The sequence below is a fragment of the Nerophis lumbriciformis genome, linkage group LG12 (genome assembly GCF_033978685.3).
Source record: "Nerophis lumbriciformis linkage group LG12, RoL_Nlum_v2.1, whole genome shotgun sequence".
Taxonomy (NCBI): domain Eukaryota; kingdom Metazoa; phylum Chordata; class Actinopteri; order Syngnathiformes; family Syngnathidae; genus Nerophis; species Nerophis lumbriciformis.
In genome coordinates, this window is record NC_084559.2 from 24,367,836 (window position 1) to 24,385,645 (window position 17,810).

Below are 17,810 nucleotides of genomic sequence, written 5' to 3' on the forward strand. Positions count from 1 at the left end.
GAGGCCAATCATAAATTTCAAAATACATTTTAAAAAGTATCTATGTCGAGTGTGCAATACAACGGTGCTGCTTTTGTTTTGAAAAGCGTTATTTGTATTACTTTTGTGTGGACTATGCTCGTGCGCGATTGTGAGTGAATGTGAACAGCGGCAATCACAAATTACAAAATAAATACAAAAAAACATCTATGTTGTGCGTGCAATACAACTGTGCTGCTTTTATTTTGAAAAGTGTTATTTATGGGCGTATGTCCATGTGTAACCTGTGAGTGAAGGTGCACAGCGACAAATGATGCACGGTTACCCCCGAGACGCTAAAAAGAGAAAAGTTGATGACGAATGCGGTGTTTTCAACAAGACATGGACTTGGTAAAGCCATGTGCTTAATTTGTGGTACACAGGTTGCTGTGTTTAAAGAATATAATTTGAATCGCCACTACACGACGAAGCACGAGGAAAAATACTGGAATCTGTCTGATGAAGCGCGCGCAAGGGAGGCTGATGCGTTGATGGTAAAACTGCAAACCCAACAAGGACTTTTTGCCAAATTTCACACCCCCAGAGATGCAGCTGTCAGGACAAGTTTCGTCATTTCTCACAAAATCGCCAGAAAAAGTAAGCCGTTTTCTGACGGAGAGTTTATTAAGGAGTGCTTATTGGACTCTGTTGCGTTGATATGCCCGGAGAAGAGGGGCGCATTTGAGAACGTGTCACTCTCCCGACGCACTGTAACGAGGCGGGTTGAGACCATCGCTGGAAACTTGGAGCTTCAGCTGAAGAACAGAACGGTCGACTTTGACTGTTTTTCGCTGGCTTTGGATGAGAGCTGCGATGTACGTGACACCACCCAGCTGCTCATCTTCTTACGTGGGATAACTGCAGACTTTCAAATCACGCAGGAGCTGGCAGCCATGCAGTCAATTAAAGAGACAACCACAGGTAATGACTTGTTCACATAGAAAAATGCGTGTTTGGACATGTTAGGACTGAAATGGGACAAACTGGCAGGTGGGACAACAGATGGTTGTCTAAATCTGACGGGGAAACATTTTGGATTTTTAAAGAGGATGCAGGATAAAGTGACAGAAATTGACATTTTTGCATTGTATTATACATCAGGAAGTGTTGTGTAAGACAGTGTTAAAAATAAAACCATCAAAAGCAATCTGCTTTTGTATAAAGTTAAGTTAGGTTAAATTAAATTATTATTATTATTATTATCCATCCATTTTCTACCAATTGTCCCTTTCGGGGTCACGGGGGGTGCTGGAGCCTATCTCAGCTGCATTCGGGCGGAAGGCGGTGTACACCCTGGACAAGTCGCCACCTCTTCGCAGGGCCAACACAGATAGACAACATCCCTCACATTTACACACTAGGGCCAATTTAGTGTTGCCAATCAACCTATCCCCAGGTGCATGTCTTTGGAGGTGGGAGGAAGCCGGAGTACCCGGAGGGAACCCACGCAGTCACGGAGAGAACATGCAAACTCCACACAGAAATATCCCGAGCCCGGGATTGAACTTTATTTATCTTACGGTATATCAAAAATAATTTGAGCAAAATTTAATTGAAATATTGTCGGTGTGGCCCTCCAGCAGTGCTCGGGTTGCTCATGCGGCCCCCGGTAAAAATTAATTGCCCACCCCTGGTTTAAAGTCATATCCATACTTGCCAACCCTCCCGGATTTTCCGGGACACTCCCGAAATTCAGCACCTCTCCCGAAAATCTCCCGTAATTCAGCCGGAGCTGGAGGCCACGCTCCCTCCATCTCCATACGGACCTGAGTCCAGTGTGCGCACACAAGGAGACGAAGCAGAAGAACGAGACCATAGTCTAAGAGCGCAGGGGAGACACTTCTCCAGGGCCGATGTATGCTCGGGGAGACACCTTTCACCTTACCCGGCAGTGAATCTCCACAGCGGACGACTTTAGGGTGAATGATGAGTCTAGCGATTAGTTGCAAATCTTGCTTTATTGATTGCTTGCACACAGCCAATCCAACACAAAACCAACTAGTCCCTCCCCGCACTCACACTACGCTCCCTCTCTTCTCTCGCCCACACACTCACTGACGTCACTCACCTCACATGCTGTCACCTATTAAAGGGCCACACACACACATACTCTACTCTCATAACACACAGTACAGTTAGTAGAACAACTGTGTTGTCATTACTGTGTATTTGATAGGTGCCATTGCCCCGGAATTGTATTGCATTGTATTTTCAAGTACAATGAGTAGATGAGTGTTATGTGTGTGTATATGTGTAAATAAATGAACACTGAAATTCAAGTATTTCTTTTATTTATATATATAATAAAATAAGTAAATATATATATAGCTAGAATTCAGTGAAAGTCAAGTATTTCATACATATATATATATATATATATATATATATATATATATATATATATACATATATATATATATATATATATATATATATATATATATATATGTCTTAATAAGGTTATCCAAAAAATAGTGCTCGATACCGTAGTAGAGCGCAATATATGTATGTGTGGGAAAAAAAATCACAAGACTACTTCATCTCTACAGGCCTGTTTCATGAGGGGTTCCCTCAATCATCAGGAGATTTTAATGGGAGCATTCACATACCATGGTTTATATAGGGCACAGAGTGGGTAGGTACAGGCTGGTGTAGGGGCGTGGTGATTGGCTCATGTGTTACCTAGGAGGTGTTTCCGTCTGTGGCGGCATGCTGATACAATTTCGCTGCGCTTGTTGAGGGATGACAGGTCTGGACGGTATATAATAAACAGTTTCTCTTTCAAGCATAGGTTGCATCTTTTATTACCACTATTGTAAGGTGTGCTGGATGCAAGAATTTGCCATGTTATTGAATATTCAACATTATTGTCTTTGAGGTCCCAAATGTGTTTGCTGAGTTCTGTGGTATTCCGCAGGTTTTGGTTCCTGAAAGAAGCCTTGTGATTGTTCCATCTGGTTTTAAACTCTCCCTCGGTTAATCCTACATATGTGTCGGATGTGTTAATGTCCTTGCGTGTTACCTTAGATTGGTAAACAACTGATGTTTGTAAGCACCCACCGTTGAGAGGGCAATCAGGTTTCTTGCGGCAGTTGCAGCCTTTGTTGGTTTTGGGGTCGCTCTGTCCGGGGGCCGACGGCTCATTTGCAATTGTTTTGTTGTGGTTTGAGATAATTTGTCGTATATTGTTCATACAGCTGTAGCTCAATTTAATGTTGTTCTTGTTGAATACTTTTCTTAGGGTGTTGCCTTTGGAGAAGTGTTTGTCAATCAGACTGAGGAATTTGTGGCCAATGTTAGTTGAGACGTTTTTGCTGTATGGGGGGTTGTACCAGATGATGTTGTTTCGTTTTCTGTTCTTTTTTGGTTGGTTTCCTGGCGTGGGTTCATAGGTGAGGGTGAAATTGTATCCACTTTCATCAAGGGCTTTTTGGTACAGGGGGGTTGCTTGGTCAAATTCAGCTTTGCTAGATGACAGCATCGATAGCCTTTTATTAATTCCGGTAGGTATTCTTTTCGTGGTGGTGGGTGGGTGGTTGCTGTCATGGTGCACGTATTGGAGTGTTGTGTTGGATTTCGTGAATGGTTGGTAGCTGTTATTTCTCAGGTTGAAAGTGACGTCGAGGAAGTTGACGGTTTGCTTGTTGGCTTCAATCGTGATCCGTAGGCCGTTCTCTTTGAAAATTTGGCATATGCGTTTCTTGGTATTCTCGCTGCTCCTTGGCGAGGCGCGACACACTGCCAGTCCGTCATCACGGTAAATACCAAGGTTCAGGTTGAGGCTAGCAAGCTGGGAGAGGAGGAAACTTTATCTCCTTCGATATCGAAGAATTTTACCCATCCATCACACAAGACCTACTGACTCAAGCACTAGACTTCGCCTCAGACTACGACTCAATCACAGGCAACGAAAGAAACATCATCATCCACGCAAAAAACTCCATACTCATCCACAACAGTACACCATGGCAAAAAAAGAACAACTCAACATTTGACGTCACTATGGGACGTTTTGACGGAGCAGAAACGTGTGAACTCGTTGGGAGTTTCCTTATTTAGTCAGCCACCAATTGTGCAAGTTGTCCCACTTAAAATGATGACAGAGGTCTGTAATTTTCATCATATGTACACTTCAACTGTGAGAGACAGAATGTGAAAAAAAATCCAGGAATTCACATTGTAGGAATTTTAAAGAATTTATTTGTAAATTATGGTGGAAAATAAGTATTTGGTCACTTCAAACAAGGAAGATCTCTGGCTCTCACAGACCTGTAACTTCTTCTTTAAGAAGCTCTTCTGTCCTCCACTTGATACCTGTCTTAATGGCACCTGTTTGAACTCGTTATCTGTATAAAAGACACTTGTCCACAGCCTCAAACAGTCAGACTCCAAACTCCACTATGGCCAAGACCAAAGAGCTGTCGAAGGACACCAGGAAAAGAATTGTAGACCTGCACCAGACTGTGAAGAGTGAATCTACAATAGGCAAGCAGCTTGGTGTGAAAAAATCAACTGTGGGAGCAATTATCAGAAAGTGGAAGACATACAAGACCACTGATAATCTCCCTCGATCTGGGGCTCCACGCAAGATCTCATCCCGTGGGATCAAAATGATCATCAGAACGGTGAGCAAAAATCCCAGAACCACACGGGGGGACCTGGTGAATGACCTGCAGAGAGCTGGGACCAAAGTAACAAAGTTTACCATCAGTAACACACTACGCCGACAGGGAATCAAATCCTGCAGTGCCAGACGTGTCCCCCTGCTTAAGCCAGTGCATGTCCAGGCCCGTCTGAAGTTTGCCAGAGAGCACATGGATGATACAGCAGAGGATTGGGAGAATGTCATGTGGTCAGATGAAACCAAAATAGAACTTTTTGGTATAAACTCAACTCGTTGTGTTTGGAGGAAGAAGAATACTGAGTTGCATCCCAAGAACACCACACCTACTGTGAAGCATGGGGGTGGAAACATCATGCTTTGGGGCTGTTTTTCTGCTAAGGGGACAGGCCGACTGAACCGTGTTAAGGAAAGAATGAACGGGGCCATGTATCGTGAGATTTTGAGCCAAAACCTCCTTTCATCAGTGAGAGCTTTGAAGATGAAACGTGGCTGGGTCTTCCAGCATGACAATGATCCCAAACACAACGCCCGGGCAATGAAGGAGTGGCTCCGTAAGAAGCATTTGAAAGTCCTGGAGTGGCCTAGCCAGTCTCCAGACCTCAACCCCATAGAAAATCTGTGGAGGGAGTTGAAAGTCCGTGTTGCTCGGCGACAGCCCCAAAACATCACTGCTCTCGAGAAGATCTGCATGGAGGAATGGGCCAAAATACCAGCTACTGTGTGTGCAAACCTGGTAAAGACCTATAGTAATCGTTTGACCTCTGTTATTGCCAACAAAGGTTATATTACAAAGTATTGAGTTGAATTTTTGTTATTGACCAAATACTTATTTTCCACCATAATTTACAAATAAATTATTTAAAAATCCTACAATGTGAATTCCTGGATTTTTTTTTTCACATTCTGTCTCTCACAGTTGAAGTGTACCTATGATGAAAATTACAGACCTCTGTCATCATTTTAAGTGGGAGAACTTGCACAATCGGTGGCTGACTAAATACTTTTTTGCCCCACTGTATATATATATATATATATATATATATATATATATGAATGAAATACTCCAGTTGGTGAATTCAAGCTGTAAATATACTCCTCCCCTCTTAACCACGCCCCCTCCCCAACCACGCCCCGCTCCACCCCCGACCACGCCCCCCAACCCCCCACCTCCCGAAATCGGAGGTCTCAAGATTGGCAAGTATGTTCATATCCAACAATTGCATCAACTTTTTACTGTCAACTGAGTTTCGTTTTTTAATGATTTCTGCTGGTGGTGTGCCTCCGGATTTTTTCAACGCAAAAAAATGTGCCTTGGCTCAAAAAAGGTTGAAAAAAACTGTTCTAAACAGCTATGTGTTGTCATCTGGCTTCTGCACTGCCGGAGGTAAATAAGGATGGAACGCTTGCCAAATCCGGAAGTGCCTCTCAGTCACGTGGTCGTGGTGAGTATGGGCGGGGCCACGTTTATGGGGGGGGTGACTGGCCCTTTAAGGAGCATCTCATGATGGCTGTTAGTCCTCCACGCTCATCCTGCTCCTCCATCACTGCAGCCTCGATCCACTCCGGCAGCCTCCCACTGAATTTGACACCTGCAGGCGCAGATGGGAAACAATAAACTGCAGCGGTAAATTTATGTTTTTTTTTAATTCATGACCAGAATGTATTATTTAGCTTACAACACTGCCAAATCGGCCTAAATATGCGACTCGCATGTTACAGGATAGCGTGTTTCCATCCAGGGGCACAGCTTATAGTGATCCGCCTCCATCTTGGCATTAATTATTAATTTTCTATTAGGACAACGTATTTTTGTTGTGCAAGCCAGGTCACGTACACGCTGATACGCAGATAGGAAATTATATTATCAGCTGTTTTGATATGGCGGATATATTACTCGCACCAGGAAATGATTATGTAATTACAATGTTGTCGCCGTGAGTGGAAAAAGACAAATGACTATAAGCATGATGACGTGGCCTATTTACCATACCGCTATAGGACGGCTCGCTGTTGTTTGCTTTTTCAAAGTCAAAATGTTATCATTCCAGTTCTTCGCACAACATTTCTCCTCATTTTAGCTGTCAGGTGGTTTCACTTAATGGCCCATGGGTGTGTCAGCTGGTTTCCACTCACTTCTATTTACAGCTCTTGAGAAACAGTGACCCATGGACCTCATTAGTTTTATTTTAGAGTGGCTATAGCTAGGGCAGTGTTTTTCAACCTTTTTTGAGCCAAGGCACATTTTCTGCGTTGAAAAAAATCCGGAGGCACACCACCAGCAGAAATCAATAAAAAACGAAACTCAGTTGACAGTAAAAAGTAGTTGTCGCAATTGTTGGATATGACTTTAAAGCATAACCAAGCATGCATCAATATAGCTCTTGTCTCAAAGTAGGTGTACTGTCACCACCTGTCACATCACGCCGTGACTTATTTGGAGTTTTTTTGCTGTTTTCCTGTGTTTTAGTGTTTTAGTTCTTGTCTTGCGCTCCTATTTTGGTGGCTTTTCCTCTTTTTTTTTGGTATTTTCCTGTAGCAGTTTCATGTCTTCCTTTGAGCGATATTTCCCGCATCTACTTTGTTTTAGCAATCAAGAACAGTTGTTTTTATCCTTCTTTGTGGGGACATTGTTGATTGTCATGTCATGTTCGGATGTGCATTGTGGACGCCGTCTTTGCTCCGCAGTAAGTCTTTGCTGTCGTCCGGCATTCTGTTTTTGTTTACTTTGTAGCCAGTTCAGTTTTAGTTTCGTTCTGTATAGCCTTCCCTAAGCTTCAATGCCTTTTCTTAGGGGCACTCACCTGTTTGTTTATTTTTGATTTAAGCATTAGACACATTTTTACCTGCACACTGCCTCCCGCTGTTTCTGACATCTACAAAGCGATTAGCAACCGGCTGCCACCTACTGATATGGAAGAGTATTACACGGTTACTCTGCCGAGCTCTAGACAGCACCGACACTCAACAACAACACATCATTTGCAGACTATAATTACTGGTTTGCAAAAAATACTTTTAACCCAAATAGGTGAATTTAGATAATCTCCCACGGCACACCAGACTGTATCTCATGGCACACTAGTGTGCCGCGGCACAGTGGTTGAAAAACACTGCTATAGGGAATGAGACCCCCTAAAAAAGTTCTTAAACCCCGCCATGATTCCAGCTGTAACGTTAAAACAGCACAAATTGTTATTTGATTGAAATGATAGCAAAAGCTATAATTGTAGTAATATCTCTTGTCTAAATAAATTGTGCATATATGGTGACTTCCTGTTTAGTGCAGAGTAAGCTTCAAAATATAAGCATGTCTGTCATCAGAGAGGGTTTTAATAAGAAGACAATGACTTCATTGGCATCCAATTTTGAAAAAAACCCAAAAACGTTTTATTGTAATGTTTACCTTTTAGTATGAGGCAAGAAAATATATTATGCTTGGGTATGTGTTTATATTTCTAATTTTTTTTATCAAGAAGATATAAACACTTCTTAAATTTTTTGACCTCGGGCCCAACTTTTCCAATACAGAGGGCCTGTTGCCCACTAAAATCTTAACACTGAATTAGTCATCTTACTCTTGATTTTATTTATATTCAATAATTATATCTAACGTACTTACTGTTTATAACAGGGGTCACCAAACTTTTTGACTCGGTGGTCACATTGGGTTAAAAAAATTTGGCCGGGGGCCGAGCTGTATATATGTATGTATGTATGTATGTATGTGTATGTATGTATGTATGTATGTATGTATGTATACTGTATATACATATGTGTATGTATGTATGTATATATGTATATGTATCTAGATATATATGTATATGTGTATATATATAGATATATATGTGTATATATATATACATATATATGTATGTGTATATATATAGATATATATGTGTATATATATATATAGATATAGATATATGTATATGTATATATACATACATATATATATAAATATATATATATATATATATATGTATGTATATATATGTGTGTGTTTCTGTATCTAGATATACTGTATATACATATGTGTATGTATGTATGTATGTGTAGATATATATGTATATGTATCTAGATATATATGTATATGTGTATATATAGATATATATATATAGATATATATGTGTATATATATATATATATATATATATACATATGTATGTGTATATATAGATATATGCGTGTATATATATATACATACATATATATACTGTATGTATCTAGATATATATGTATATGTATATATAGATATATATATGTATATGTATATATACATACATATATATATATATATATATATATATATATGTATATATACATATATATATATATATATATACATACATATATATATATATATATGTGTGTATGTATGTATGTATGTGTATGTATATGTATCTAGATATATATGTATATGTGTATATATATAGATATATATATATAGATATATATGTGTATATATATATACATACATATGTATATATATATATTTATATGTATGTATCTAGATATATATGTATATGTGTATATATATAGATATATAACAAAAAATAACAAGAAAATGAATAAAATTAAAGAGATGGTTTGACAAAAACAGACTAAACTAAAATAAGGCAGTAACAGGCGAGAAAGTCACACACAAATAGTAATTGACGGCAAAGACACTGACAGAGTTTTAGATAAACCACATTTATAGGTGTAATAATAGATGAGAAAATGAACTGTACATTTTTATATAAAAAATATACTAGACACAGTGACAAGAAATTCTTCAATAATTAATAAAGACAAATATGTTCTGGAACAACTCCATATTCTTTACTGCTCGCTAGTGTTACCATATATGAGTTATTGTGTAGCAAATAACTACAGCAGATAAAATACAATTCCTAGTATCTTAAGTATCGTTATCAAATATCATTATCCCTGGAGAACAAGGCTAAACATGTCACAGGAGCAGGAATGCTAAAAGCTTAGCTAATTGCTAAGCTAGCTCTAAATGACGCCAATAAATAAATGCTGAGTAAAGTTTTAAGAAGTATAGCTGGAACTGTGTTACAGCAGAAAGTAAGCACAGGAAATTAAAAAGTAGATTAACACGAGTCTAGATAAAGGATAATATAACAACTGTTTGTGTGACATTGATTGATCCAGAAATTGGTGGTGTCGATACCAAGGGAAGTATCAGTATACGACTGATACCAGATTGATTAGGTCAATATTTTCTCTCTTTCGTTGGGTTGTTAATGTTTACAAACTCAGGGAATAATTCCGTGGACACAGGAGGATCTGACGAGCTTAGCTGTGTAGTATTGACTTTGGTATACACAAACAATTGTTTGTAATAAAATACAATAAGCAACTCGTTTAGATATTGTGTTGATATCATTAAACTGTCAGTAGGTCTGATAATAAATAAATTGGAAAAATGTACAGGTAATACATGTATCAGTATTGGTATCAGACGATCTCACTCATGGATGATCGGTTTTGGCAGCATAAAAAAAACCCTGATGTGAACTAAAATAGAACTTCATTTGGTTTATTTGTCTTTCAAATTGAGCAGTGGAAGTGAACAAGCAAAGGTGCAGGAGGAAATAAGCTCTGCTTCTTCTTACTCCTTTTCTGACATGTAATGAAAAAAAGTGTAAGTATGCGATGTACCATATTGTAATTGTATGCATTTTTTAAATAAATTAAAACCATAACCATATAACATACTGCATGTGCTTTGTGTTATTCCAGGTCACCTTGTTAGGACGATAATGGATCAAGTGTGACTTCTTCACCCTCCCGTCCAGTTGGCCGACCTAACTCAGTAGCTATGGCAACCTGTCAGAGGGGCTGCGCACCGGCTGTGCGCTTTTGTCAGAGGCTGAACCGACTCAAAACACTGGATGATGACATGATGGCCACGTCACTGAAACGCTGCCTCTCCACCTTGGACCTGACGCTGTTGGGTGTCGGCGGCATGGTGGGCTCCGGGCTGTATGTCCTGACAGGCACAGTGGCTAAAGACATGGTCGGGCCTGCTGTCATTGTATCCTTCATTTTCGCAGGTATTGCCTCTTTGTTGGCAGCCTTTTGTTACGCAGAGTTTGGAGCACGCATTCCCAAAACAGGATCGGCGTACATGTTTACTTATGTCTCTGTGGGAGAGATCTGGGCCTTTCTGATCGGATGGAATGTGATTCTAGAGAATATGATCGGTGGTGCCGCCGTGGCGCGAGCATGGAGTGGATATCTGGACTCCATTTTTAACCACGCCATCCAAAACTTTACTGAAACCCATATCATGCGGTGGGATGTGCCCTTCCTTGCCCATTACCCAGACCTACTCGCTGCAGGAATTCTAGTGGTTGCCTCTCTTTTTATTTCCTTTGGAGTTCAAGTGTCCTCTTACCTCAATCACATTTTTTCCACAATCAGTATGTGTATCATAGTTTTCATCCTGATTTTTGGATTTATGCTGGCAGAACCCGCCAATTGGAGTCAAAAAGAAGGAGGCTTTGCACCTTTTGGATGGTCTGGAATCTTGGCAGGCTCAGCCACATGCTTCTACGCATTTGTAGGTTTTGATGTGATTGCATCCTCAAGTGAGGAGGCCAAGAATCCTCAGAAGGCTGTTCCTATTGCCACAGCAATATCCCTTGGACTGGCAGCTGCAGCCTACATCTTGGTGTCCACAGTGCTCACATTAATGGTTCCCTGGCATACTCTGGACCCCAACTCGGCTCTGGCAGATGCTTTTTTCCGCCGAGGCTACAGTTGGGCTGGAGTTATTGTGGCTGTGGGTTCCATCTGCGGTGAGTCGATACTGGAGTACTCATACAACTACTTTCTACTTAACAGAGATTTTGCCTTTCAGTGCAGTGGAACCTCTAAAGAACCACATATGTGTTTGATTAAAACATTTCAAAGTCAGTGAAACATTTTATTAACTATACAGGCACTGTTTGAGTAAAAAAAAGTAGTGTACAACCTAAGAGTGACCCAACAAGAGTTTTGAGATTAAAGCTGTCTCTCAGCTAATTGTTATGCTTTAAAGGGGTCTAATTAGGATTGTTGTTCTACATTTTTAAAACACTGGGTGTTGATTTGGCCAAAATGTTTGCGTAGGTTTTGTTCTAGACCAGGGGTCGGCAACCCGCGGCTCTAGAGCCGCATGCGGCAACTTTAGCGCCGCCCTAGTGGCTCTCTGGAGCTTTTTCAAAAATGTATGAAAAATGGAAAAAGTTGAGGGGGAAAAAAAATTTTTTTTGTTTTAATATGGTTTCTGTAGGAGGACAAACATGACACAAACCTCCCTAATTGTTATAAAGCACACTGTTTATATTAAACATGCTTCACTGATTAGAGTATTTGGCGAGCGCCGTTTTGTCCTACTAATTTTGGCAGTCCTTGAACTCACCTTAGTTTGTTTACATGTATATCTTTCTGCGACTTTCTAGGACGTGTTTTATGCCACTTCTTTTTCTGTCTCATTTTGTCCACCAAACTTTTAACGTTGTGCATGAATCCACAAAGGTGAGTTTTGTTGATGTTATTGACTTGTGTGGAGTGCTAATCAGACATATTTGGTCACTGCATGACTGCGAGCTAATCGATGCTAACATGCTATTTAGGCTAGCTATATGTACATATTGCATAATTATGCCTCATTTGTAGCTATATTTGAGGTCATTTAGTTTCCTTTAAGTCATATTAATTCAATTTATATCTCATGACACACTATCTGTATGTAATATGGCTTTTAATTTTTTGCGGCTCCAGACAGATTTGTTTTTGTATTTTTGGTCCAATATGGCTCTTTCAACATTTTGGGTTGCCGACCCCTGTTCTAGACCATCTTCGAGCTGTCTCTTCAAAATGTGCCGTCTTATTTACGTGCCAAAGTCCTCCTCCAGGCCAAGCTCTCTTCGACTGCGTATCCACCCCGTCAGCCATGTTATAGTTTTTAGCACTACCATATCAAGTCTACTGACAGATATAAGTTAGAACTGTAAGCTACTTTGTATTAGAAATGGCAACAGCTGGGGATTTTTAACATGCATGTACATGTACAAGCCATTCTGCCCCACAACAAGAGGAAAGAGAAAAATAAGAAACTTATTGCCTACAACTTTGGACTACAATTGAATAAAAATGACAGACTCGCACAAAGCTCTTCGGGTAAACCTCTACCATATATGGAGATATCCGCTGATGTAACTAAGGAAAAATACGCCACTAAAGTCTTAAATTTTGGAGCAAGTTCGGAAGAAAGCAAGATTGTTTTCTGAATATCTGTGCCATGTCTCCGTGGTTTGATTTCACATTTTCAAGACTTATGTAGATCCCAAATACACAAAAACAGGTACCAACAGCTTAGACTGGTTGGTTTTGTATAATAGTGCTGACTTAACAGTGCAGTGAAAACACTAAAGAACCACAGATTTGTTCTATTAAAAAGTTCAGGGTCAATAAAACCTTTCATTAACAGTGCAAGCAATGTTTAAAGGGGTCATATTATGATTTTTTTTTCTCCATTTAAAACACTTCCTTGTGGTCTACAGAACATGTCATGGTGGTCCTTTGGTCAAAATTTTGCATAGATTATGTTTTACAGATAGTCTTCAAGCCACTTTCTGTCCATCTCATCACGATGCGCTGTTTTGTGGGTTGTCTAATTTACGTGCCTCTAGTTCAACAGCGTCTGCTCCCCGCCAACAATGTTTTTAGTGCTTCCATAGCAAGTCAACTAAAAGATTAAGTACAAAATGCACGCTACTTTGTATTAAAAATTGCAACAAAGAAGGATGCATGTGCATGTATGAGCCAGTCTGCCCACAACAAGAGGATTGCGAAAAAGAAGGCGCTTATTGAATGCAACTCCAATGGCGAACTCGCGCAGAGCCCTATGAGTGAATTTATACCAAATATGGATAATCTGCTGACGTCAACAATGGCAAAAACGCCGTCAAATGGGCAAATTCCAAACAGCTTGTTTCCCGGAAGTATGAAGGAAGGCAAGATTGTTTTATAAATATCTCTGCATTGCCTCCACGGTTTGATTTAACATATTCAGGACTTATGCAGATCCTAAATACACAAAAACAGGTACCAAAAGGTAAAAAAAAATGATAATAGGGCCCATTTAAGTAAAATTAAGTACAGTGGTACTTCAACTTAAGAGTGAGTTGAGCACTGTCTCTTAGCTAATAATTATGCTTTCAGTTGCAAGCCAAAATTTGAGTTACAAGTATCCCTGCCATTAGTTGGTGTAGCATATGTCACAGTGAACCCCGTAACACCATCTCAAAACATCTGGTCTCACTCGCAAGCATTAGCTTATAGCTAGAGATCGACTTTATTTGTCATCCATGGGAAGGTAGAAAGTGAGTGTGAAGGACAGTGCTGAGAAGAAGAAGTGGATGATATCCATCGAATTAAAAAACAAAACATGATCGAGCATGTCACCAACTTAGCGAAGCAATTCGAGCGTACCATTGCTAGTCTGCACCATGCTGAAGCAGAATGATTCTCACGCCAGTCAAGAATCTTAAAATTAAATCTTAGTGGCAGACATGTATCCATGAAAATATAGAGCAGATGCTGATAGTGTGTTTGACAGAGATGCAACTGGATGGAGATACTGGAGAGGTCCACTCTCCATGTTAAATACGGTACATTATTAATACATTACTTTATAAAACTGCTGTAGTTGTTTATAGTAAATTTTATTGCATTGTTTTTTCAGACAATATTTCTTATCTAAAAGTGAGTTTTTATTTAAAAAATTAGTTTTTCATGTAAAAACTGGGCTGTTTTGCAGGGGCCACAATTGATTTTAATGAATTTAAATTCGATACCTCGATTTGTGATACAAGTGTTTTGAGTTAAGCGTTCCACCAAAGAACCAAAAAGCTCATATGTTGAGGTACCACTGTATAACAGGAAGTTGATCATTAACTGTTAAACTGTGGTTTCTGCTTTTTTGGTTGTAATCCTCTCAAAAAACTTAAAACAGTTTATGTAATTCCGATTCAACCGTAATTCAATTCCCACCTCCGGAAGAACTTTGAACATGTCACGAGGGAGGTGCTGGACATTGAGTCCGAGTGGACCATATTCCGCACCTCTATTGTCGAGGCGGCTGATTGGAGCTGTGGCCGCAAGGTAGTTGGTGCCTGTCGTGGCGGTAATTCTAGAACCCGTTGGTGGACACCGGCGGTGAGGGATGCCGTCAAGCTGAAGAAGGAGTCCTATCGGGTTCTTTTGGCTCATGGGACTCCTGAGGCAGCGGACAGGTACCGACAGGCCAAGCGGTGTGCGGCTTCAGCGGTCGCGGAGGCAAAAACTCGGACATGGGAGGAGTTCGGGGAAGCCATGGAAAACGACTTCCGGACGGCTTCGAAGCGATTCTGGACCACCATCCGCCGCCTCAGGAAGGGGAAGCAGTGCACTACCAACACCGTGTATGGTGCGGATGGTGTTCTGCTGACCTCGACTGCGGAAGTTGTGGATCGGTGGAGGGAATACTTCGAAGACCTCCTCAATCCCACCAACATGTCTTCCTATGAGGAAGCAGTGCCTGGGGAATCTGTGGTGGGCTCTCCTATTTCTGGGGCTGAGGTTGCTGAGGTAGTTAAAAAGCTCCTCGGTGGCAAGGCCCCGGGGGTGGATGAGATCCGCCCGGAGTTCCTTAAGGCTCTGGATGCTGTAGGGCTGTCTTGGTTGACAAGACTCTGCAGCATCGCGTGGACATCGGGGACAGTACCTCTGGATTGGCAGACCGGGGTGGTGGTTCCTCTCTTTAAAAAGGGGAACCGGAGGTTGTGTTCTAACTATCGTGGGATCATACTCCTCAGCCTTCCCGGTAAGGTCTATTCAGGTGTACTGGAGAGGAGGCTACGCCAGATAGTCGAACCTCGGATTCAGGAGGAACAGTGTGGTTTTCGTCCTGGTCGTGGAACTGTGGACCAGCTCTATACTCTCGGCAGGGTCCTTGAGGGTGCATGGGAGTTTGCCCAACCAGTCTACATGTGCTTTGTGGACTTGGAGAAGGCATTCGACCGTGTCCCTCGGGAAGTCCTGTGGGGAGTGCTCAGAGAGTATGGGGTTTCGGACTGTCTGATTGTGGCGGTCCGCTCCCTGTATGATCAGTGTCAGAGCTTGGTTCGCATTGCTGGCAGTAAGTCGGACACGTTTCCGGTGAGGGTTGGACTCCGCCAAGGCTGCCCTTTGTCACCGATTCTGTTCATAACTTTTATGGACAGAATTTCTAGGCGCAGTCAAGGCGTTGAGGGGATCCGGTTTGGTGGCTGCAGGATTAGGTCTCTGCTTTTTGCAGATGATTTGGTCCTGATGGCTTCATCTGGCCAGGATCTTCAGCTCTCACTGGATCGGTTCGCAGCTGAGTGTGAAGCGACTGGGATGAGAATCAGCACCTCCAAGTCCGAGTCCATGGTTCTCGCCCGGAAAAGGGTGGAGTGCCATCTCCGGGTTGGGGAGGAGATCTTGCCCCAAGTGGAGGAGTTCAAGTACCTCGGAGTCTTGTTCACGAGTGAGGGAAGAGTGGATCGTGAGATCGACAGGCGGATCGGTGCGGCGTCTTCAGTAATGCGGACGCTGTATCGATCCGTTGTGGTGAAGAAGGAGCTGAGCCGGAAGGCAAAGCTCTCAATTTACCGGTCGATCTACGTTCCCATCCTCACCTATGGTCATGAGCTTTGGGTTATGACCGAAAGGACAAGATCACGGGTACAAGCGGCCGAAATGAGTTTCCTCCGCCGGGTGGCGGGGCTCTCCCTTAGAGATAGGGTGAGAAGCTCTGCCATCCGGGGGGAGCTCAAAGTAAAGCCGCTGCTCCTCCACATCGAGAGGAGCCAGATGAGGTGACTCGGGCATCTGGTCAGGATGCCACCCGAGCGCCTCCCTAAGGAGGTGTTTAGGGCATGTCCGACCGGTAGGAGGCCACGAGGAAGACCCAGGACACGTTGGGAAGACTATGTCTCCCGGCTGGCCTGGGAACGCCTCGGGATTCCCCGGGAGGAGCTGGACGAAGTGGCTGGGGAGAGGGAAGTCTGGGCTTCCCTGCTTAGGCTGCTGCCCCCGCGACCCGACCTCGGATAAGCGGAAGAAGATGGATGGATGGATGGATGGGACGATTCAACCGTTCAAGACACCCAAACATATTGACAAAAAACACATTTTATAAAGAATAATTACAATTTTACATGCAAAAATATGGGAAATACAGTACATATAACTGACGAATAAAATGAATACATGAACATTAAGCATTATTTTTATCTTATTATTTTTATCATCTGGACGCCACCTTCTGTAGTTTGCGACAACTTATTTTTTTGATTCAATAGTGTTTCTCACCTTTTTTATCAAAGTGCTGACACTTGCAATTTCCGTAGACCCTATGGTGCCTTATTTTGCAATCACTAACTAGGATTCTCGCTTTGGGAACGCAAATGATATGCCGGCTAACAAACCAGTTTGTACCGTGCAATGTTTGCCCGTACGATAACCGTGACGGCATACAAGGACCAGGGAAAATGTTTCTTCAAAAATAATAATAATACAAATACAAATAATACAAAAACCATGCCGTACAAAAAGCCTGATACCACTGTATCCAGTAATAATTAGTGACAGAGAATGTGACTATCTCATAGAGGGAGGTAACTGTGGGTTTGGATTGTGTGAGTTTGTGAAGCCCTTTGAGATTAAGGGCCCTATAAATAAATTTTTAATGATTGAACTGCTTTTGTGTAAATAATTGTTTTCCGTACTGAACAACCAGGACTCACTGCAGCTTTTCTACATTCCAATAAGTTCACCTTTTTTTCACTTGAGTCTTGTTGAGTTAAACCCTTAACTTAACTTCCCTAAACCCTTACAATACATGTACAGTGGAACCAGTTTGAGTCTACCTCATTTATGACAACCTGTCTTTAGTGGATCAACTCATCAAGGCCATTTCCACCATGTTCTTCTCATTTCTGTGCTGGACCTCTCTTGTCGTCAGACAATTTGAGATCCCATGGCATCGTTCCTAGGAAAAATCGGTTTTGTTAATGTGGAAATGTATTGCCTCAAACCGTGTCGATTGCATATTTCTGCAAAAGAAAATTTGTGGTTGAGTCAAAATCATTAAAAAGTAGGGATG

The 17,810-nt window shown here is 41.5% G+C and overlaps 1 protein-coding gene across 3 annotated transcripts in view; it reads left to right on the forward strand.

Moving 5' to 3' along the window:
- Positions 1–6,170: 6,170 nt before the first annotated feature.
- The window catches only part of slc7a4 (solute carrier family 7 member 4), a 24,383-nt gene continuing 12,743 nt past the window's right edge, over positions 6,171–17,810 (forward strand). For 2 of the 3 annotated variants that reach the window (XM_061986139.2, XM_061986141.1), the window contains exons 1-2: positions 6,178–6,266; positions 10,391–11,451. In XM_061986139.2, coding sequence (XP_061842123.1) covers positions 10,470–11,451 — 982 coding nt within the window. In that variant the 5' untranslated portion in view covers positions 6,178–6,266; positions 10,391–10,469. Of the gene's footprint in view, positions 6,267–10,211; positions 10,293–10,390; positions 11,452–17,810 lie in introns of all 3 variants that reach the window. The other variant, XM_061986140.2, reaches the window with a different exon arrangement.